The 24,752-nt window shown below is 37.3% G+C and overlaps 3 protein-coding genes across 4 annotated transcripts in view; all 3 read left to right on the top strand.

Moving 5' to 3' along the window:
- LOC128881652 (14 kDa phosphohistidine phosphatase-like) overlaps positions 1-11,531 on the top strand; it is a 124,883-nt gene extending 113,352 nt beyond the window's left edge. Inside the window, exons 4-5 of the mRNA XM_054132933.1 lie at positions 9,920-10,047; positions 11,374-11,531. Of these exons, the coding sequence (XP_053988908.1) occupies positions 9,920-10,047; positions 11,374-11,466 (221 nt within the window). The 3' untranslated portion in view covers positions 11,467-11,531. The remainder of the gene's footprint in view (positions 1-9,919; positions 10,048-11,373) is intronic.
- Positions 11,532-11,668: 137 nt separating this feature from the next.
- Positions 11,669-16,228, top strand: LOC128881642 (telomerase reverse transcriptase-like). 2 transcript variants are annotated; one of them, XR_008458133.1, is made up of 11 exons: positions 11,669-12,288; positions 12,376-12,569; positions 12,711-13,273; positions 13,342-13,667; positions 13,738-13,931; positions 14,004-14,254; positions 14,333-14,526; positions 14,660-14,884; positions 14,952-15,202; positions 15,280-15,522; positions 15,607-16,228. XR_008458133.1 is itself a non-coding variant. In XM_054132908.1 (10 exons), exons 1-10 carry the CDS (start codon positions 12,233-12,235, stop codon positions 15,399-15,401), a joined length of 2,376 nt encoding a protein of 791 aa, XP_053988883.1. In that variant the 5' UTR covers positions 11,669-12,232; the 3' UTR covers positions 15,402-16,228. The 2 variants fall into 2 exon arrangements, 1 of the variants encoding a protein (XP_053988883.1); XM_054132908.1 differs by having other exon boundaries at positions 15,280-16,228.
- Positions 16,229-16,439: 211 nt separating this feature from the next.
- On the top strand, positions 16,440-24,668 carry LOC128881646 (uncharacterized). Its single transcript, XM_054132920.1, has 5 exons — positions 16,440-16,695; positions 17,639-17,869; positions 18,029-18,178; positions 18,999-19,218; positions 19,724-24,668. Exons 1-5 carry the CDS (start codon positions 16,474-16,476, stop codon positions 20,038-20,040), a joined length of 1,140 nt encoding a protein of 379 aa, XP_053988895.1. The 5' UTR covers positions 16,440-16,473; the 3' UTR covers positions 20,041-24,668.
- The last annotated feature ends 84 nt before the right edge of the window (positions 24,669-24,752 follow it).

Below are 24,752 nucleotides of genomic sequence, written 5' to 3'. Positions count from 1 at the left end.
ATCGCTGGGAACAACGTTAAATGCTGCACTTGCCACGGTACACTCGAGTCTGGGAAATGGCATGTTAATTTTCGACCCAATTATTAATTTCACGAATGATCTTCGTCGCCGAGGAGTTGGTCCCGGGAATATTCATTGTTGTTTACTAGTAGGATCGATCTAGAGTCTAATTATAAGCTGGAATGTCAAGATTTACTCACTCACTGTTCACTAATTGCGATGTATAATATAATTACATTCAACTACAGCATCGTGCTCTCTGTTCGTAACATTTTTATTCCACCGTACTCCGCGTTCTGTATACTCTCTACAAATGTTTTTGTACCATTTCTATATGAACTCGCGAAGATGTATACTTTACCATTTAATGATAATTTACTAGTGCTACATTGAGAAGAATATTACTAGAAAATGTAGGTAACCGAGGACCTGTAATCAACGCACTGAGACAACGTTTCGATAATGTAATTTACTTCGAGATGTACAGATGGATAGGAAGACTCAGTGTCAAATTGTCCACCGTTAGACGGTCAGGAGTGTCAACCATTGGCGATTGATCCTCGTCTAAGTGTCACACCTAAACTAATCAATGCGGCATCTCTACGTTTCGCGTTTAATTCGAAACTTAGTTACACCAGGGGAGTTGGGTTGATGATTCGGATTCGCCGACTGCTCCAGTGGCTTTTACGCGAAACCTCAACAGTTCAACAGTTCCCGACTGTTGAACTCCGCAGACAAAACCGCAGAGGAACATTGAGAGGAGCCAACGTCTCTGAATTACTCCTAGTTAACGCTGGGTAACGTGGTTCCTAACGAATCGCCTGAGTAATTAAACGAGGGTCAAGCCATTGTTGACGGTTTGATTTGAGGACTGCTTCGACTTAAAGAAGAAAATACCTAATCTTCTTCTTCTTCGAAATCATTAGAGGTGTTGAAGGTTAGAAAGATCGTTATCGAGCAAACATTATTTATCGTAACGTTTCAAATCCTGAATTTCGTGCCATTCATAACTATAATTTTAAAAATTGTAGGGTGTCAGAAAATCTCAATGAGTGTACGACTATCAGTTGTAGTCTGTACCTAAAAAATCACTATACGAAACACCAACATCTTCATTTTCATTATTATCAGTAAATCCCACCCAGTTGGACATCAAGAATCTATAATTTCTCTTTGCTCAGTGAAAGTAAATGACCATCAAAAGGACAAAGCTATAGTTTCTTTCGATCATTTCGTATGAAGTCGAGAATAATGATTATGCCGCTCTAATTAACTTCCCTCGACCTTTTTCACACGACGTACGTTTCGCTGTTAGTCGATAATTGCAGCTTTGACGGTCGAGCTCTCGTAAAGCCGGCCGATTCGCAGCGTGCAGCGATCACCTTTGCTTGTTTCGCTAAAATCTTTTAGCGAGCACTTATGCCTCGTGGACAGAATCGCGGGTCGTCGGTATGGGCATGGATGACGTGGATAGCCAACGTGTTGAATCTATGAAAAGGTTTTGCAGCAAAATTCTATCGACATCGCGTAAAATTGTGGAAACGGTGTCAAAATAGATTTCAATCATGTCACAGCTTGGCGAGAAACGATCACACAATCTGCGGAGGCGCGATGTATCTCTACTAGACGCTCACGAGCGTAAACGATGTCGTAAATCTTGACACGACGGGATCGGAAAACCGCGCCGATAAAAATCAATCCCCAAGCTCGCATAAATCAAATCCAGCCACCTTCGTTGAATCTGACGTACACGCCGTTATCAACGCTGTAGGTCCTCGAATTAGTTGTGCCCTTTCACATACTTCGAGATTATGTCCGTGTATTTACGTATTAAGTAAAGTTCTCTTATCTTCAATTTTCTGACTTGTTTAACTTTCTATAACTTTTCAAACTGAAATTGTGCTCGAGACGTACTGTGGAGAGTAAGATTAATCCTGGAAGGAATTGCGAGTCGTATAGGGTTGGACATTTTAATCAGACTCTAAGGCCTGCGAGGAAACAACAATCGGCACTACTGATGGGATTAAATTCGATATGTTCTTACAAAACAAAGTTAAACCCAATGGGATATAATGTTTACTTTGTGGGATTCGATTATCACTCGGAAAACGTGATATTCAGTTGTCTAGAGATGCGGTAGCGTCTCGACGCCAAGTACATGACCAAATTTCCGCCACCCTGTACACTGCACTGGCGCTGACGCTACCACGTATCTTTTGCTCGTAAAACTGCGATTCCAACCTAACCTGAAACTTGTTTCATTAATATCTCATCACGCCTGCAATATTTTCTAAATTTAAAGGCATTTTTCTCATGTAAATCGCATGTAAGCTTTCTAATAAAACCAAAATCAATCAAATCGGTTCATGTACAACTGAGATATCGTAATATCATATCATGAATCGGTCAGAAATTGTAGATTTTTCTTCTGATTCTGATTCTTATTCTTATTCTTTTCGTCAACACTTAGCCAATAGGAGCTAAGGCCGTTCGTCGATTCGTCGACTCTGGGAATCAGTCGTCGGCAGGGCTCGTCGGCCGGAATTGTAATATGGCTGCCGCTCACGCCGCTCGTTCATTTCTAACTTGTATAACCTGTCAGTTTGTATTTCTGACATTTGGACGCCGCAAATTGAATAATTATTTTGAAGGCTACGTGTAGTGATATTGTATTGGGAAGTATATGGTTATCACTATACAAATTATCTTTGTAAAAAGAAGTGAGATCCCCATAAAAAACTTCAAAAAAGTAAAAAAATTACACCAAGTTCATGAAACAGTGGAGGACTTACAGAGTAATCATAAAAAAATAGAAGATCCCGTAAAAAATTCAAGAAAGTTTGTGATTGATACGCTATTTAGCTTCTTCGTGTCACCGCTAAACTGCGAAGCAGTCAGTTTACATGAGTTGTCATTAGGGTCTGAACAACTGCACTGTTGAACACAGCATTTTAGCTGCGCATAGTTGGAAAGCACCGATTTGTATTATGTTACACAGTGTCACTTTGCACTTTACTGGAAAGGACCTTCATGTACTGGCTGCTCATTTCGATTTCACATCTTTTTCTACTTTCTTGAATTTTTGTAGGGTATGTATATACTGTAGGAGTCTAAACGAAAAATAAGGCACGGGGATTCGAAGCCACGATCCTCGGATCCACAGTCGACCGCTTTACCTACGCGACCAATCCCGTACCCTACGTTTCGTGTTCTCGTTTGACTCTTTTTTGTTGGGTATGGGAGGCGCAGATACTACAATACTTTTAAAGTATTTAGATTGTACAAGCTGGTTTCGAATCTCTACATACAAGTGTATTAACATCCGACAACATTTGAGTGCAATGTAACAAATGTCTAGTTCATTAGCTACTGTATTGCTCTGCTATTCAAATTTATGTGAAACATACCTTCAGCAAAGTCATTATGTAGTACAGTAAAGACTGGATAAGTGCAAGAAAATCGGAACCTAAACATTGCAGTTATCTAGTCGAGGTTTCTATTGTGTTTACATTTAGAGAGTGAAAGAGAAAGATGTCCGAGGGAAAAAAGCAGTCGGGAGAAGCGTATCGGTGAGACAATAGTAATGTAACAAAACATATCTCGGTTAGAATCGTATTACACTCCTCGCTTACCGAGCGTCAAGGGAGAACTCCTACAAGTGATGGAGATAGTCATCTTGCATTTATCCAGTCAATCCTGTCTTGTACTTATCCAGTCTTTACTGTACTCTATTATACATGAATATAATTTTCACGAACTTACGAGATGACCTAATAAATCGTAAAGCCAATGCTTTATCGTCGTGGTATATCAATGTCAGTGCCCTATTTTAACGAAGCTTGTTCTCGAACATTTTCGTCATGGATACATCCTTCACTTCGGAAAGAATATTTTCCAAGTACTTTGCCGTATCTCGTTGAATGCTTAATCGACACATGGCTGAAAAACAGACTTCCATCGACCTCGAAGTCCAGAATTCTCCGAGGCGGAAGCTGGATTAAACAAAGCCCAGCTCTGGTCACCTACCTACCGGAAACCCACTCGGCCCTCTACCTTTACCGTGTTTTGCACTTAACGATTTACTCGGCCGTGCTTTTAGTACCTACTGCGTGACCGAGAGATGCCCTTTCCTAATCGATTTCTGGTAATTTCCAACTAACACCCCCGCCACGCTCGGCTATAATGCGGCTAGTGTACGACGAGCGTTTACACGGGAGTTCCTGCCGGTTTATAGAGGTAACCAGTGTATGCGAAGCAGTTGTGGAATCAAGAGCTCTTATTTCAATCGAGGTTACAAGGACGACGGTGCGTGACACTGTTATGGCTGCCACAGAAACAGCTTCTGGTCTTCACGTTCATTACGCGAGGAAATAATTTAGCACGCGGTATTGGGTTGTTTGGAAACTAATTTCGTGTTTCTACTCGTGAAAAAGCAGTTTCTTTTTTCGTACCAATATTTTATTGAATTGTATATTGTATATTGTATTTATTCGACACCTTTCGCCATCTTTCTGGAGGTAGCATGAATCAATAGCATCGATATTAACAATGAAATGCAAGTTGAACTGTTTAGAAGATAAGACATACTTTCGTGTAAATTTAAATTCTGTATCTGGATTTTCAGTCTAGTCATGATAATACAGTTCAGAATGAAGTTGATTGGTTAGTAGAAATACCAAATTACACAAGCCAATATGAAATGCACTTGAAATGCTCCATAAGTGTTTCCTCGCACGGTTCGAAACGAACTTTGAAATACGTTTAACGCGATGGATTGGTATTGAATCGTGTTTTCTATTCTTCACCGAATCCATGTGTATTTTGAGTATTCAGAAAGCTATTGTTGGCGGTTTGGAGGGTTGATTACACCGTTCTCCACAAATTGAGATACGTTCTTGGTCGCGAATATTGCACTACGTCCGAGTTGAAGCTCGTGCAATATTATGCACCCGTGAATTTCGTTGACCTCCTTGTTCTCAGCGGTAAGTTAAAGTTGAACTTCGTCGGGCAAACTATGTCCAAAAAATGGAAACCCGTTAAAATCCAAGCGACTTCGAACGCTAGTCGAGGCGCGAGGGATTTATAGAACAACTTAATACCGTTGGAAAGCTTCCAAGCTCTACGTTCTTCCTTTTGTTATGGCGTGGATGGCCTCTCCAGTGGCATTGAGTGACCAAGTGGATTTCTTTCCAACGGCAGAAGGTTCGGTTCATTTCAATCGCGAGCAGGCTGACCACATACATACATTCGTTTTGATCAACGACGAATGGGGACAGCGTAATCCTCAAACTACGAGAAAGAAGCTGCGGGTAATAAACCGTATTTCTCCCTCAAGGAAATCTTAAAGGTGATTTCTGCTTTCGCGCGTACGAGCGTATCTTCATTTTTTTTTTTCTATTTCATACGTTTCCATTTAGCCCTTTCCCATCATCTCTGCTCTCTCTGGCCGAAAGTCCACGAGTCAGAATTAATGGAATACGCACTGACGAGACGGACCAAGATAAACGCTACGTCAAAGTTTCAGGAGGCTGGGAGGGTGAACCAGGCCAAGATTGAACGCCTAGTTTGTCATGTGTCCTCTTCCCTTTCGCTGAACATTTTTCCTACGTTTACGTTGGTTCATTGCCCTTCTTTAAGGGGGTATTATCGTCTAGAAACTTCAAAAATTCGATTTTTTTTCTTTTGCATTTTCTTATCATTTAGGGTTTTGAGAAAGTGCCTCTAAAATATTAATTTGAAATTCGTAGAGCTCTCATAGTTACAGAGGCTTAAAGGCTGTTCACCAGTATTAGTGCTAAATGTATAGCAAACTTTAAACGCGTTTTTCTCGAAACGACATTTTTCAAGTCGGGCGCACGTTTTTCTCAAAAACTATTAGACCGACTGACTTCTAGTTTTACCCACATTTCGAGGGCACCATCACCTTTGGTCTGAACTAGAATTATACCGATAGCTTGAATATTTTCGCCCTGCTCTCATATTTTAATTGACAATTTTCCGGGAAAATTAAACCTTAATTTTCAAACACCTGCGATTTCGATAAAAAATTTAGTACTTACTTAATTCTAGTTCAGACGATCACTACATTCATATAGATTGAAAAAAAATTTGTTTTTCTGTCTCAGACAACTAGAACCGCCACAGCCTGTGCGCCCGATTGAACGAGCGTCTCATGCCACAACCTGCATAACAGCGCATAACTTGTATAGATTTCAATCAAGTATTTCATAAAAATTTGTGTTGTTAGTTGAAACGTGTTTCATTATGCATAAAAAAAACCCTGGTACTGTAAGTTTAATAGTTTACGCATAATTAATTCCTAACAATTACTGAAAAAACAAACTTCTAGACGATAATACCCCCTTAACAGGGTGTGATGACTACAAGGAATCGAAGGTACTGTGCGAAATATTGAAAGTATTTGGTACGAGCGATCCTTCGATTGTTGCTTGCAGGACCTACTTTGCACGAATGATTCCACGTGACTCGATCGATTTAAAAAAATGTACGCCATTTGAAGTTTCGAATTGCCAGGAAATTAATGTCATTTTTAAAAAGGTTCGCTTCGGTTATATCTTTTTCTTTTCCCCATCAGCTATACATAATAACCGTTATTATCGGCTGCTGGTTCCTGTCTGCTAAACTTTAAATTTGAATGCCTCTGAGGAGCGAATTACGCTAGACTGCGAAACGATATTAATTTCTTGACAAGCCAATATCGCCTTTTTCCGTCTCGTCTGTCCGGCAGCCAGGAGCTCTTCTGCTATCGTCGCTTCTGTGTCGGCGGTTTCATTCAACGGAATTCATGCAATCCCGTCGTCTGAATGCCGGACAATAAAATCGTATTTAATATGCATGGGTTCCCTTTATCGTCGAAGAAAACGAAGTTGTCTCCGATTGTCCGGGGCGAAGCGACGTCGAGCAATCCTGTCTCTTTTGCCAGTGGTCCTTTCTCCGTTTCATAGAGCCGAACGATACATTGGCCTCGAATTGGAAATCTCTTTTCTTGACTTATGATCAAGGTGTACTCTTCACATTAACACGAAGCTCGTGTTTCCACGGGGAATCTTCCTTGGAAACATTTTTACGAATGCTACACAGGTAGAAATTTACCGCGGTGAATTTCGCAGCGATAGATTTTCAAGAAAAGAAGATTGTGAGCAAAGACAAAGATCTTTTTTTTTTTTGTTTTGCCAAGAACGCTTTTTGTTTATGTACATTACACAGATGCATTGGTTAAGCCTTCCTGAATTGCTGGTCTGACACATAAGGAGTAGGATAGTTTAATACTTTGTGTGCCAGACATACTCGTGAAAATATTTACGGAGCTACAATTTGATTCTTATACAGTTGGAAACTATACAATCAACATATGCGATAGTTTTATTTTTACAAACCAATCAAACCTCACGAATCCTATCCAGGCTTGTTTTCTTTAATACCTGATCTTCATATCTGATTCATATGGTTTTCCTTTGAGCAGCCGTTGAAGCTCCATTAGATATATAAAAAGAAAATGTCGGCAAGCAAAGGTAAAGACCGCCTTTGATTCTCCAATGATCTCCGCTTACGAAAAAGGTAGAAAAACTTCAACTTACCTCGCGTTGTCTTTGAAATCGTGCAGCTGTTCTCTGAACAGTTTTCTATTGGGAAAAATAAATTATTCTTTGTGTGAACAAACATATGAAACGAACAAATCGCACGAAACTTCTCTTTTGAAAAAGACGAAACGAAGGATGAAACTTTCGCTAAAATTCTCATAAGTAATTCAAGAAGGAGGGAGCGCGCGTTGGTTAGCCCCGAACACCTTCGAAGCTAGGAGAATCAATGGATCTAATTTGTCGGTGGCTTTGCTTTCACAGGAAACTACCTACATAGTTCCGGTGCAATCCTCCTATGGAAGTTTCTCTGATCGTTCCTCCTGCGTTAACACGCGATACACCATAGTCTAGAACACCTCAAAGGATGTCGCGGCCACGTGTGGATCAAGGTACGCGTGCACACACTGTATCCGATACGTTTGCAACCTGTAGATACGCGGCTGGTGAACAATTAAGCTCTTAACCGGAGCTTCGAGACGGAACGCCATCTTAGGGGCCAAAAAAATGCCGGTTTTGGAATTTTTTTTCTAAGGACACAAAACTGCGTATGTAGAGGAAAGTGGTTAATGTCTGACTTATCTCCTTGTATCGTGCTTTTGGGAGTCCTAGGCGGCCCAAGTTTGAAGCACTTTCTTCTTCGAACTTCTTTGTAAATTTTAACATGTTTTTCACCACTTTTACTTTTACTGAAAATTTAATTTCATCGTTAATATTGAGAAAGTCATACTAGAACTAATTGATAAAATATCGACTCTTTCCTCTAAACCAGAGGTTCCCAAACTGTTTAAACCCGCGGCTTTCTTAGTATACAAATTATTCTCGGCGGCTCCTTTAACACCAATCAATATGAGACTAATCTGAATTATGTTAGACAGACTACATTTTGTGGCACAAGCTAACTAAATATAAGTGTTACTATTTCATAAGATTTAATTTCTTTATTATTCAACTTTACCAATATTTATTTTTATTTCTCTTACATTTTTACATATTACATTTATATTTTACATATTTAAAATATATCGCGGCTCACAGTTTGGGAATCACTGCTCTAAACGTTTGATACGTCTAACAAATCAAATTCATAATGGTGCATTCCTATCGACGTAAATTTACATTGGTCGCGAGAGTAAATATACTAAAAAGGGAAATAAATATCATGGGATGTATTAATATTGTCTGTGGCTAATAGAAATCAAGATGATCGCAATGCCTCGCGTTTTTGAATAAACTGTTGGACGTTTCGTCGCGTTTATTTAACCATATGCTCTACGGCGTGCAGCTCGAACAAAGTTCAAAACAAAACGTGACTCTTTTCACTGTTAATGCGGCGTATCATATGTGCGCGCACGAACGGCTTATTCGTTATTTAAAAAAAATGCTCGCCCCGCTTCCAATAGTATACTCGGTTGATCCGTCACCGACCGATATACATATACTATATATTTTTCTTTGTTTAATAATCATGGGAATTCAGTTACATAAATGTACAGTTCTTTTTTTTTTTTTTTAGATAATTTATTACTGTTATGTGATTCAGAAAAATTGTCCTAATATAAAAAAAAATCTGATATAGTACCTCCCTGCAGCGTTTTCATCAATTTTAGGAATTTTTCGATAAACAAAAGCTCAAAATACATGCAGTAACAGATAACAAACAAGTTTTCAAATATTTTGGTGCTGAATATCCCCTTAACAAGATTACTTGATCTCGTTTCGTGGACCGGTCGCGAAATATTGATTTATGCGTTCGTCAGGGAAGAGGAAATGGATTCTCGAGGGACGTCGTAGAAGAGAAAATCTGATTTTTAGTTCCTGGAAACGAAAGCATGCGAGTAATCACCGATCGATGTCCCTTCCCGCGGAATGCTTCGAGCTTCCTTGATTTTTTAACGTGAAAATAGTGGAAATGCTTTCAATTCCACTAAGATTTCACTCCTACTTCTACCAAAATTCACGAGCACTAAAGATTTAATCGACGTAAACTTATATCCTGAAGATCAGTAATTAACAGGATCAGAACATCTACAGAAAATGATCAAAAGTTCCTCGATGAACAAACTTTTAGAATTAAAGAAATTGGTATCTTTTTTTTCCACTCAAGAGTAAAGATGATGATATTTTTCAATTATTAGATGGTTAGATTGAACATCATCTACCATCATCTTTATCCTTGACCCATTTGTAATCCCTCGTACAGGAAGAGTTTCTCGTGGAAAAACAACACGGTTAATGGGTTGAAGGGACGAAGTGGACCTTGAAGCTTTGTACATCCCCGTCATGGTATATAAACCAACTGTTCACCCTCTCTGTTTCAGCGGACATTTTCGATATAGCAAACGCAAAGGTGACGGCGATCCCCGGTTTGACGGCAAAGTGTATGGGTGGCGGAAGAATCGAGCACGACCCCGACGAGAGGACCCTCAAAGTATACGGATATTCTCAGGCGAGTTGCAAAATTAATACCTCCTAACGAACTTCGTAACCTCGTCGATTTAATCCAGCGGTTATTAACCTTTCTAAGTTCACGGCACAGCAGATCCTTATTTTGTTCAGAGCTCACAGCGCAGTTTAACACGCTGATCGTGAACCAAAGAAGTAAATAAATTCATTCCGAAGATGAGAAGTTGAAGATAATGAATCTGCATAGAATTCGTGAATTTGGCGAAGTCGCAAAAATAAGTACAAGTTAAAATAAGCTCATACGAGCTTTCTCGTGTGTTTTGCTTGCATTGCTTCAATTCGAATGCTCCAACTCAACACCTTGTTACATCCATCGAAGAAAATCGACTTTACAGAAAAACCATGTTCACCTATTCATTTTAATAAATTGATAGCTTGGTATAGTCATGGACAGGCTAGGAATCCTTGCAATTATTGTTCAGGAAAAAACGTATGCCAAGTTTCCATGCTGTGGTGAAATGAAAGTCATCCTTGCATTTTCTTTTTTTTTTCCTTTAATGGAATAAATTCAATCTACAAAACCACTTGTTCGTTCCCGAATAATGTTGACTCAACGTTTCGAGCCCGCATTGGATCCTCTCTAGATTTAATGGAATAGATAGAACATTGTTGTGATTGCATTGGAGTAGAAAAGTCTTCCTTAGTATGAACTCTTCGATGGACTTCTTTTTTTTGATTGAAAATTTGAACAAGGTCGTAGTTCTCTGAGACACTGCTGACGTAATCGAAACAGAAAGTCGTTTAATCTTCGAATGTACTATACAAAACCTGTTATTCTTAATTATCCTACATAAAAAGCATCGTGGTACTACTGATTAATGAAAAACCTCACTTTGACAAAGTAGCCCAGGCCTAAAAGATCGCTATAAACACATTAGGCGAGAGATTTGAATGATTAAAAGCCTTCCCTGGCCGTCGAGCACCCAAGCTCGAAACTTTAGAGTTACTCGCTGATGTTCGAATACTGTTCATAAAACATCGTCGCGTTATTAAGTCGAGGATAAAAGTCACGGTAGGACTCGAGAGTTTGATGAAAATTAAACTGATAGTGCAAGAGTGAAAATGGATATAGCTTGAAATTCTATTTGTACAAGAAACTTGATTCGCGGTAGGCGAGGACCTCCCAATCTGAAACAATTGACATTCAAAATTAATTGATTCTGTGTGCACATCGAACATTATCCCATAGAACAGCAAAGGCATTTTTTGTAAATCCTTTATTCTTTAGGGATGAACTGAAACTGATCATCACTTCTGAAAGATGTGAGACTTGCAGATGATCTAATTTGTATATTTTACACGCTTTCAGGGTTATGGAAAGGCGGATCATGAGATGTCTGTTGGTATCCTGAAAAAAAAATACCCCAATTACACCATCACTTGGACAAACGAAGGGTATTGAACTCAAAGAACAAATATTTTGTACTAATAATATCCGTAGAAAAAAGAAATGATTTTTAACAATGACCAGAATACAATTCGTAAATCCTATGTCTATTACTCCTTATTTCATCCTTGGATGGCCTAATTTTTCTACATCTTCAAGGAAAATTTATATCCTAAGACATTATTTTAATTGATAGTTAAAGGTGTAACGAATGAACAAAACAGTGGACATTACCGATCTTTATAACTTTCAAAAAGGATCTTATCACGCTCATATATAGATAGCTTCATTTTAAAGGAAAAAGATTGTACAATGTTTACATATATTAATTCTCCATTTAAATATTTGTTTCGATTTATTTGCATATTGGTTTGATATTTTATCTGTACTTTCAATCTTATCTTTTACGATGTTACCAAGTGAGATATACAATTCACAGAAGACGATTCGAATGATACCTGTTGGTAACAAACTGAAATCGTGAGTATAACTTAACAGGTAACTAGAGACCTTAGTCTCTGTAGGTAACATACCAACTGCGTTATCTGGAAGATGTTTTACGCTTCGTCAAAGAGGTCGCCAGAATCAGATATCAGTGCGCAGAATTCACGGAATTATTATCCGTCCAATCGTGTTTGATCGTGTTAGGAAGCGATCCAAAAGTTTGAACTGCTTCAATGTTTCAATTTAACTTATTTTGATATATCTTCGTTTAAAGTTCATGTCACTGTTGCACAGAAGAAAATATAGATATTTAGATATCAGAGAATAAGTGCAGATAATGGATAATTCGACCATAAAGAGTCTAAAAGCAGCTTTTGGTTCTGATTTTCAACGGTTTGTATTTGTTTTCGTTCATCCCTATTGTAATTAATTTCCGTATTGTTCTACTAATATGTTAAATTCTTACCTCTATTCGATTAGATATTGTACACGTCATAATATAGTAGTGAAACAAGATAAATGCAGTGCTTTTATGGTACCCAATACTAGAGTTCTAGAAACATGCATCGACGTCCTTGATGCATCCTCGTTGAAAATAGATAATCGACTAAAAGAGATACAGAGTTGTAAATCGTCCTTACCTGTCTCAGATGAAGGAAACTTTCTCCAAAAAAGTAGCATAATTATTTTAACTTCTTGAAACATGTAACACCTTGTTTAATGCAAATTTTGTTTGTATTATTAAAATAAAAATTATCTATGTGTATTTTCAAATGTAATAATACTTAGAAACTTTAATTAAATAATTATTGTAGGATTACATAATAAATCTAAGATTAATAAAAGAAGGAAAGAAAAGTTTTGCAAAGAAACAACAGATGTTTCTTCCATTTTATCTCAGGCTAATGTACACCTACAAATTTACGTGTATGATACATCTTCAACTTTACCTAGCCAGACAGTTGATACAATTTCCAACGACTATATTTTAAATACTGCCAAGAATGGAAAAGAAATATATGAATTCATTATACAAAAAACAATGAGAGACATTATCGTTGTTGACTATGAAAGTTCCATCTCATCTATTTCTTTCCTCTTAGAACAGTTTCAGAAGCAGCATAAAAAATTTAATTATTCTGCTGTTTTGAATCACTTAACCCAAAAACAAAAAGTTGAAGAAACATTAAAATGTAATTATGAAGTCAGCGTAAAACATTTAAAGTCATTCTTTGATCTTATACTTGCTAAAGTAGTTCCATTTAATGTATTTGGAAAGTTAAGGAATCATAAAAAAATTAAGAAAGGGATGTCTCAACTTTTGAATATACCAAGATTTAAATCCTTTAATTTGAGACCAGTTATTGAAAAATTAGATGTACGTACGATGTCTATTTAATGCAAATAATTCAATTATGAAATAAATAAACTTGTACTGCATTTTAGATCTCTAGCATTACATGGTTAAAAAATATACAAAGCACAGAGACACAATTGCTTGTTATAGCAAAATTTGTTAAGTGGTTTTTTACTGGATTTTTGATTAAAATATTACGTACTCAGTGTCATGTAACTACACCCACTACAAGAAATAATGAAAGAGTATATATTATACGTTCAACTTGGTGCAATGTTCAAAAACACTTTGTTAAAAAAAGAATACATAGAAATTTTTTACAACCTGATATTGAATGTAAGGAATGGCGACCGCCGATAGGTGTTTATAAATTATGCCCCAAGTATTCTAATGTACGACCTATACTTGTATCAGAGTAAGTAGGATACATTAGTATTGTAATAATGTATTAAATTCCAAATTTCCTGTAACTTATAACTTTTTAGACACAAAGCAGATGACAAAGATAATTTAAATATAATTTTCAAGTTCCTCAAGCAATTGACTATCACAGAATATGGATTAACCGATTTTAAAGAGAAATGGAAATCAATTATTCAATACAAAAATAATTCGAAGACTGGAAAATTTTACTTCGTGTCTAGTGATGTAGTGGATGCATTTGGTTCTATAATACAGAGTATGATCTTATTTAATTTCGAATATATTTTATGTATATTAATGTATATAAAAATTTCTGTTTGGTATTCAGGTCACTTGTATGATGTCATACAATTACTTTGTGAAAAGCTTCCCGAGGATTTAGAACTCAAATTATATGCGATTAAAATTAAACAGTACCCACAGAATACTATATGTTACAAACAATATTTTTCTGATTCCCATTTACAATTACCTTTGGCATCTGGTAGTTTATATTCATGTATAAATAATGACAACCCTCAGTTGATAAAAAAAAAATGGTTGCTAGATAAAATTTGGAAATATATATTTTATCAAAGGGTATGAAATTAATTGAAACAGATCTTACAGAGAAACTATTAGACTTAAATGAAGTTTAATATATATTATAACTTGCAGGTTAAGATACGTAAAAAGACTTATATTGTAGGAAAAGGAGTTTGCCAAGGTACAATGTTATCGCCTATTTTTGCAGACATATATTATAATTTTATTGTGTATAAACACTTGAAAATATTTCTGGAATGTGGAAAAATGATAAGATACGTGGATGATATTTTATACGCATCTAACAATGAAATTCTTGCAAAAGAGTAAGCCTATTTACTATTTGCCTACAAAATAAAGAAAAACATAACGGGATTTAACGTCGACCAAATAGATCTATAAATGCAAAATAAATTTATTTTATTTTTTTATTATAATTTTACTTACTTTATTTAATAGATTTTTACAAATAACGAAGAAGGGTATACCACGATATAATTGCCGCTTCAAAGAATTGAAAACTCAGAGTAATATTTATAGTCATACAAATACAAGTACAAACAGCATTACTTATATTGGTTACAAAATTAATTGTAACACTTTAGAGATAGAGCCCACATATCTCGATACAGGTGTACGTTACTTAACATCATATTCTTTAAAAGATGATTTAACTCCACTAGAGTAAGTAACTTTTCATTCACGTATAAGCTGTTGTTTTTAATTAATTTTAATTATTAAGTTTGTTTAGACTTTTTAAACGGCGGTTACATAGTATGACAGGTTTGAAATTATCAACAGTTGTCATAAACACTACAATTAACTCCAAAACTACAATCATAAAAATATTACAAGAGGCGTGTTTATACCATGCGATACGTACTCACATTTTGATAAAAGAATTATCTATCGACGTAGAAAGGAATTTTCAAAATATTTTTAAAATAATTAAAAGTAATAACTGTAAAATAGCAAGATATGTGATAAAATCTTTATTAACATGTAAGATTTATTATAATGGAATCTTATTTGGCGTTATACAATTACGCATAAAACTGTTACATACACTCTTATTTTAGTTGAAGAAGAAATGAGCAAGTTGGACGTGTACATGTGGAACTTAGAAGTTATTCGTATTTTATGGAGATCTTACAAAAATGTTTTTAAGAAGGACAAGACTTTACGAAAATATTTTCATTGAAAATGTTTAAAGTGTGCGCAAGTTTCGGTAGCGCCGACGGACGGAAACGCGCGTAGAGGTATTCCAACAAATTAGAATGGTTTATTGAAGATTTTCAACCTTAATTATCCCTTTAAGAAATGTATGCATAAGGACATCTATAATATGAATATTATAGTGTTGCCTACTAAACATTAAATAAACTGTTAATTCAATTTTACTACAGATTTGTGCGTTTAGTCGTCGGGGGTGCTAATCATGAGTTAAAAAAACTAATTCTTCTCTTTGACCGTTAAACAACTATCATTATCCGGGTTGTGAAAACACGCGGATAAATTTGTACGTACTATAGTACGTTGGAATACTCGTACTCGTTGCGAACGGTCAATTTCACGCGTGGGCTAATCAGATGCAGCCAACTGCAGTGCCTGTCGATGCCGCAGCGCGCATACGTGTGTTGCCGAATTTTGACTCCATGGAGAGGATGTGCATACAGGACAAGACATTTAAAACAGGTCACCCGAATAGCTTGCCTATCATTGGCGATGGGAACAAACTCACGAGATCAATTTTCTTACTTGCCTTCTAGAAGAATATTTTAAGATACGTACAGTGACCTATGGTTAAAGGTCAAGTACGATGGAATATAATTTATTTCAAGAAACCGATCGAACATTTCGATGATTTACTTATTTACGTGTACACTGCTAAAATGGAACTTAGAAATATTCATGCGCACCTACCCTCTTGCTTCAGCTTCGACCATAAACTGTCGAGTGCAAGGGTCGTTTGATATAATGCTGTTTTCGAGAATTTTCCGCAAGTGCAACTCCGTCTACGGCATTGTACAGAGAACGTACTGTACGCGCAAGTGCACAAGTAGCCGAAATGCGTCGGCGCAAGTATAAACCCCTACAGAGCACAGCGCTGGTAGGAAAAGGGTGATAGATGGGGGTCTATCGAGGTAGCCGAAGGTGGTGGCTCGACAGTCGACAGCCGGCAGTTGCGGTTAACTGCGGTGAACCGAGTACATTTACATTCGCGGACGGTTGCAGTCGGTTCCCAGATTAATCGTAGTGAATTGTCTTCCGCGATGGAGTTGCGCGAAATAAATCGCATTTTTGACTCTGCAGAAGAGACTACGGAACTTCTTCCGCCGTCCTATCGCGATAACGCGGAAATGGAAAGCTACTTCATCGAGTATGCCATTCAGAAGGAGATAATAAATCGTAATCGATGTCCTGCCAGTCGTCGTTTGCTTAGCCAAACTGCTCACTTGGCAGACTTTAATGTTACCAACGGTAACCAACAAAAGGTGGTGTATCACGTCTGTTCTTTCCGTCTAACCCGTTGTCTGATCTTTACCTATAATGCGAACAGCGATAAACGCATCGAATTCGGCGAATTTCGTCAGTGCAACCGAACATTCACTGGTTCTTTACAATGCGTTGAAACGATAGTCGATACCTACTTATCGTATGAAAATTAATAATTGATCATTTGCTTTGGAATTGATATCGAATTCGCGTTGTGTTACCGAACGGAGAGAAAGTCAAACGCTATTATCGTTTTCGATAACACGTTTATTCTCCGTAATAATGAGCGAATCTTTATTTTCGGGATTCGTTCGACTTGTCCTTTGAAACCGAAACGTGTAAAACTTTCTGATAACTTTAATCTTTCAAGAAATTTAATAGAATTATACAAGTTGTACGTAATTTACTTTGAAATCAGTGTTTTCCAAAGTAGGAAACGCGAGCTCTATAGGTGGTACATACGTATGTAGAACTGAAATATCTCATTACATAAGATTAAAGATGAAGTTAGCTTTATTTGGCAAGTTTAATTAATTATTCATAGTATAATCTCTTCTTTAGTATAATCTAGAAGATTGGATATTTAGTATCGCCAGAAAAAGTTCCCATATATCGACACTTTTTCGGCCTGGAAGGGGGTATTTAAGGGATTACACAACCTTGACATGAAAAATAAATTTTCACTACTTCCTGTATTCATTAAACTCTGACGGTGTCCATCCACGTGCACGATAAGAGAGGGGATGGGGCGTACAGTTACAGAGTATTTTTGCAGAGGCAAATTTCGCACGATTTTCAGGCCCTGATTCTGAATACGCACACGTTCCCCGTGATCCAGTGCCCCCCTCTCTCTTGGCATGCTTGGATCAGAGGGACTGATACGACTCTCTAAAATAAAAAAGAAATTCTTAAAACAACAACGTTTGCTCTTTTGCATTTTAGGATTCGCCATGCGTTGGTATCAGTATGATACACACTTCGAACGCAAATTGGCCTCCTTCTAGAAAGAGAGAAGAAGCGAAAGCATTGGAAAACCTCCGAAAAAGAGTGGACCCATCACAATTGTATAAAGCGAATCGAATTTCAGATACCTGCGGATCGACCTCTGCATCTTCGGTCTTGAATAACGAACAAACCGAGCGGCTCGATAATCGGCCAAAGCTCTTAAAAAAGGTGAGAGAACGAAACCGTGGACGATGGTCTAGGGTCCGCGGTGCGTAGGACGATGTTCGGAGGACGAAACGCGCGGGAGCCTAGATGTTTAGCTGCATATTAACCAAACGGCACGTTTTTACTGGCCCCTGCTCTCTTTTTTGTACCGATACCACCTAGATCCTGAGTAACAGACCGATGAGTATCGCGCACGACAGTAACGATCTGGAGACCGACTGGCGAGACAGCGAATTTATTACCGAATGTTTGTGCTGGCACAATGTCTATCGACAGAGGCACAACGCCCCACCGCTAACGATGTCCCCTCAGGTGAGAATACTGACGTTTCGAAATATTCTAAAAATCTCTAGTATTTTTATCGTTCCTTTTACAACAAATTAATTATACGTTTGTATCATTTGCGACACTATTTTTCTCTACTGTTGGTGCGAGAAATAAGTGCGTGTAATCGCTCACGCAAAACTTTGGCATAAATGAAAAAAGAAAAGAAGATAGTAGCATAACATGCGTAGAGCGCGTGGAACAAATTTTACAGCGATCTACTCGAGAGACACTTACGTTTGATACTCCTCGTCGAGTACAAGCTTCCAAACGCATTTCTTCCCCGTTGAATAGCTATTTGTTGGCTAAAGAATCCAGAGTTATGGATCTGGGTTAGGTAAACATTTAATTTCTTTTCATGGAACTTTGTTTTTTCATACTTTTGGAGAAAAGTTTGTCCTTGAAAACAATGTATACGGTGGTAGCGTAGCGCGAGACCGTTTATCGCTGACAACGTATGTCCACCTTGAAACGTCCAGGTATTCATGATTTCAGCACCCAATATGGATCACATCTGGCTGACCGTGAACTGTTGACATCTTATATTCAAGGGCACTACCGTTTTCGTTCCGTACAATTTTTACGAGATCGCTATATTTGTTCCACACGCACTATACATATCGGTGCGGCGCTCGTGGTCATAAATTGTATTTTTCGTATCAAAATCGTGGAACTTTTGATCGAACCGAGATAATGTAAAAATATTTTAGAAAAATATTTCTGTAAAGAGAAAGGGATTAAGAAATTCCTCAGCATTATTTACTAAAAAACTACATAAGAAAACGATGGATTTTATCTGTTTTTGCAGTTATGCGAATATGCGCAAACGTGGGCTAATCACTTGGCACATACGAATACGTTCTACTACAGAAACGATCGAGAAGTGGGGCAGAATCTTTATTGTCGACCCGGTGGTGCAGTTCCTTCCGACGTAACTGGACAAGACGTCGCATCTTATTGGTACTCCGCGGTGAAACAATACGACTTTTTAAAAGAACCGGATATTCTTCATGCCAACGTGAACGCAGGTATTTTTCTAGTACAAAGAATGCTGTCAAAGTGTCACTGGCTCGGGATCGAAGTTAAATGAAATCGAAGATTAAGATTTATGGTCTGTCTTAAACATGCAGAAAACTTTCGTTAACATATTATTCTATTTGGAAACATAAGCGGAGACCCTTAATAACAGTCGCTCCAGAAAACTGTGTTACTTTTCAAATGATTAGCTCCCCTGTTCTATTTAATTCAAAAAAGGTATTGTAGTCGATAACTGCACCGGTTTCAAGGGAAAACATGTAACGCTATCCTTGGGTCACCCAGTTCACGCGACACACTTTCAACAGTTTCATTCTTTGAGAAATCAATGCCAGAACCGTTTTAGAACCGATACAAGAGCCGATATTGGAATGGTTATTGCAGAAATATTGGTTCTTCGTAACAGTTTCGTCGAGAGCCTTTATATAACCGTTTGAAACGTTTATATCTGGAAGCATTTCAAATCCCGTTTTTCATGGAATGCACTTTTCGTTGCAGGACACTTCACGCAACTAATTTGGGGAAGCAGTCGTTATTTTGGAGTTGGAAAAGCGCGCAGTAGAAGTGGAAAAATAATCGTGGTAGCCAACTATCGACCGGTGGGTAATATATCTGGACACTTTCAGAATAACGTGTTGCCACCTTTGCCGGAAAATGTGAATATGGCTTTATCGCCAACGCCTCAGGCGTCGACGAAACTCTTTCGAGAACATTATGTTGCGTCTGATTCGCCGCCACCAGCGTCGTCCCCCGCGCCGCTTTCGGATACCGCGTCGACGGATAGCGACCGTTCTTCCATCGGTTCCGCGCAATAATACAGACGACCAAATTGCCTCTTCTGCGTTTGCACGCGCGGATGGGACGGACGTTGATCGGTTTCGATATTACCGTCTTCCTCGCATCCAACCACCTTTTTTGCATTATGCATCTCCCCCCTTCTCTCTATCCCAATGGCGCAATTAATAATTCTTTGAATCTCGATATATGTATAAAGTGAAACTTTTAATTTTGAAAGAAATAGAATCAAAAATCAAACGGAACTTTCGCATATACACTATTTAAAAAGAAATGTTCGTCGTTAACTACATTAATCGGAGACTAATTGATACTATGTGTTTTCTTTTTTCTTATAAAATCATTTTCGGTTACGCCACTGGTCTACCCACCTCCTTCCCTCGCGTGTACTTTAATCAAGGTACGCAGACTGCGATGAATCTGGCTATGAAAAACAAGCCGAGGGCAGAGACAGACATGATTTTCGATCGAACAACTAACTATCTTTCTGTGTTTATTAACTATTTAATTCTAAGATTATAACTCTAGTTTTGATTCTACATGCAAGAATGTCGACTATCTCTGCCGAGGGGGGAATCTAACTTTCATCAAGAAGTGAAGAACTGAGAGAAAGAAATACGCTTACAAAGTATACATAAATTCATATACGTAAATATAATTATAAGCAGGTGAATAAGTACGTATAATCGTTTCTCCGTATATATGTATACGTATTTATTTACTCGTTTATTCGAGCGACGAGAGAACGAGGGAAGGGAAAAAAGAGAGAACCTTGATATTCTCGGTTTAAAACTCGCGTGCAAATCTCGTGGAGCAGGCATACGTTGCGTGAGTCCTAATACTTTTTTATCGATAATCCTCGCGCAACACGCGTATATTCTAGGAGACCTTGATTCATGACAAATAAAGTGTGATACAACGCTAAGAATGATTACTGCGATCGTTAACAGTTTTACACGTAAGATACTTTCACGGTCCGGTTCTTCTTTGGATTTTGTGTAAGTTGCGCGAACGATGGGTGAATATACTTTCGATACCATGACAAAGACAGTTTTTGAGGAAATGAATCGAAATTTTCGTACGTGCACTATATTGTTTGCTTTCTATTATTACGTAAAGATGGCAGATGAAAAGTTGTGGAAAATATGAATAGTATCTAGTAATGTTTGCTTAATCGCAGATCCCACAAAGATTGACTGAAACAAACGATCGCGATAGTAGTGGACTGCGTGTCCAAGAAAGTACAAACTGTATGCAGTACTATTTACAAGGGAACGTCACAAACTATGAGATGTTGATATTGAAGAACTATGCTGCATTTCGTCGTAGCCATTGTTCAATTTTAAGGTCGAAACTGCCCGTTATGTTCGTGCCTATCTCTCCTAAATTACAAACGTCTGTTTGGACCTGTCTTATCATGGATAAGATTGTTAACTCTGATGTAAGGAGAGTGGGTTCTTCCTTAAATACGAAAGCAGAAGGCACTGAGAAATAGCATAGTTCTTAGGTTGGATCAATAAACATGTATGCAAAGTTTCATCGGTATTAACGTTTGAAAGTTCGCATTGTTTCCTTGTTAGTCGAGTTCCATGTATCACTGCATACACGCTAGTTAATTCTTCTCTCAAGGTGCGAATGTTAAATTCAGGTATCGATCTTTCCCCGTTACAGTAATAATCATAATGTATGTATGTATAAATGTATGTATATTGCACGTATGTAAGTATGTATGTTTCCGTAAATTGCATCGCTCTAAAAATTCCTGACAATTTTTTACGCTTTCGTGTTTTTGGAGCTTTCACTCTCAAGTACATATCATGCGTTTGAAAAATCTACGCTACACAGCGTCTTATACTGTTACTGTTTCGGACAAAGATCGACCAAGATTTTCAATCAGGAAATGAGACTATTGCTTTGAAACTTAGAACAGAATGGACGCTGGAAAGAAGTCACAAATATTTTCGTACATCCAGCCGTTTGATCCGATGTTTCAACGTGAAAAACAATCGTTAGATGTTATTTTTTATTTTGTTTTTCGCGCATGATATATGGTACAGAGGTGTATTAGAGAAAAAAGTGAAATCCGTTATGTACGAACGGATTACGATTAAAATGAATTAAACTAATCGCTAATTGCTTGCAACCATCGTTAATTAAATTAATCGTTATTCTTCGACGGTATCAAGTGGAGAATATTGACAATTTTTTGTTTATATTTAAAAAAGAATTTAACTCTTTAAAAAAAGACTCGTGAAGATTTATTTTGAAACTCGAAAACATAACGAAATTATAAGCTAAGTTTTGTTGTTCGCCCCATCAAAGGTATTCGAATACATTTTTATCTAAATAAAATGTTATCAGTTATTCGTTATCTAGATAAAAATGTATTAAATTATCTGAAACGTGCTGAAAAATGTACAACAAGCTTATTATTTTTTCGACTTTTAAAATGAATCTACAGGAATAGACTTTTTAAATAGTTTGCATTTTTGTAAAATTAAATGTTTCGTAGTTGCAACTTGATGTGATTTAAGAATAATCATTAATTTAATAAACAATTAACGTTAATCGCGATGACGCATTGCGCAATCGATTAATTAGTTGAAAAGAATTAATCGATGAATCCCTAATTTTGGCTACCAATCAGTAGCTAGTCAGATGTACAGAGTTTGTCAGAGGGACATGATTTTCAAAGTACATCCACTCTTTCCACGTCCAGTGTGAAACGTTTACCACGTTTTACGCTTAAATAGTGATATCCCGAATACGTAACAAACCGCTCAAAATTTGATACAATTTACAGCGAAGAATGTTTGTTTCCTTGCTTCATAGTTTAAAACTAATAGTTCATAAGATCGCTATTATTTGTCGCTCTTCTATGATGGAACTAACGTTGATCACTCATTCTTGTGAGATGATCTATTCGATTTGCAATCGAATAAGGTGATTTGTATGCAAAGAACGGTGTGTAATCTTACGAGATGGCTCACAGATAGGCTTTAAGAGCTTTCAATCGAACGGCTTAACGAGTACACTAACAACGAGTGCAATCAAACGAAAATAAGTAAAAAGATCGCTATGTCTGATCTGGCGTCTTCCGATCGTTGTACCTCTAAATATACTGCCAGTAATCGGATCTTGGTAAACGAATACTCGTCCGTCGGTCAGAGATTTTCTAAGAGTGTCTTGTTGTTGGTTGCGTTGTTCTTTTACATGTAACTATACATATACGCGTATATTCTGTAAGTCTTGCAAACTGTGGGACGATTCAGAAGTGTTACATTCATCATTCTTTTGAGAACGTCGCTTTCCATAAGGTAGAGCGTATATGTAAAAGTAAATTTTTATCGAATAACACGAGACTCGTATATGTCACTTGACCGACGATGACGATGTTCGGCGACGACGACGATGGCCTCTAAATGGAAAAGCAAATATTTTCTACGTTTTTCTTGTAATTAAATATATTGGCGGAGGGTACGACTTTTATGGATCGAATCGAAATAAATTCGTACGCGCGGGAGACTATCGTTTGTTATTTATCGTACGCGATAAACAATGTTGTTGACTCGAGAAATGCTCGACGAAATCATGTGAATATAGTGTATACAGCTGTGTCCTTACGGCAGACCTGGGCACACTTGATCTGAAATAATTATTTCAAATAACACTAATAGAGACAAAATAGTTAACCCATTGCAAATCGCCCAACAAATTTTTTATTAGAATGTCACTGAAGTATATTTGTTATATAAATTTCTCTTTTTTCCTTTCATTATCATTCGATCACTCGCTTAGCTCCATAAGTATTTTATTATTTCAAGTACAAAACGATGACTTTAGAAATGAAATAACCGTGATATAACAGTTACATATATTAAAATAATATTTCAAATTAGTCCAGGTCTACCGTACGACAACGTTATCGCGTTACCGTTTCAACGCGAAATGCATTTGTTATACGAATATTATTTGTTATCTGTCAATGTAGTACCGTAAACACGATGTTGATGCTGCAATCGAAAATTGCTCGAATTTAGGCTGGCCGCTTCCTTATATGTATACATGTATGATTGAGCCTGCAAGAGGACAAACGCAATACTCAACTTACGCGAGTAAAGTTGTCAAAAAGAAGGGAACCCTCAAATTTTTCGACAGTGCTTTAATAATTACGACGATAAGGGTGAAACCAGCGTAATATGTACCGCGTTGTTTTCCTCAAAATCGTTTATGTAGTAAGCACGAAGTTGCCAAAGTAGCGATATCATTTGGCCTTATGTCACTAAGCTCCTTAGCTGAGCGAACAATCAAACCAGCATCGCGTATCGCTTGTACGAACGAGTTGAACTTATAATTAGACGTAAATCTATGAGCTATTTGAACGTCAAAATAAACTTAAATAATTTTGAATTATACGCGCTTATAGTCACTGGTTACTTTGAGAAGAATATACTTTTTACCAAAGCTTGTGGCTCAATATTTTTTACGTCTTTTCTCGCATCAGAAATGGACAAAATTCTCATCTACATAACCCTCGGATAATACTTTTCTTTGTCCCAAAGCTACATTACGGTTTTAAAACTGTTACAGCATCCATTTAAAGGTTATACGATACAATCCGTCTTGACAAAGTAATTCTACCATACAATTCATTTATTAGTTTGCCCTAATTTTACCCACATATCTTCCTGTCAAAATCCACATGGTTTTGTTTACAAAATATCCTTTTCGA

Source organism: Hylaeus volcanicus, chromosome 8 (genome assembly GCF_026283585.1).
Source record: "Hylaeus volcanicus isolate JK05 chromosome 8, UHH_iyHylVolc1.0_haploid, whole genome shotgun sequence".
NCBI classification, from domain to species: Eukaryota; Metazoa; Arthropoda; class Insecta; order Hymenoptera; family Colletidae; genus Hylaeus; species Hylaeus volcanicus.
Note: the sequence above shows the minus strand (reverse complement) of the source record. Positions and strands in the feature narration are given on the sequence as shown.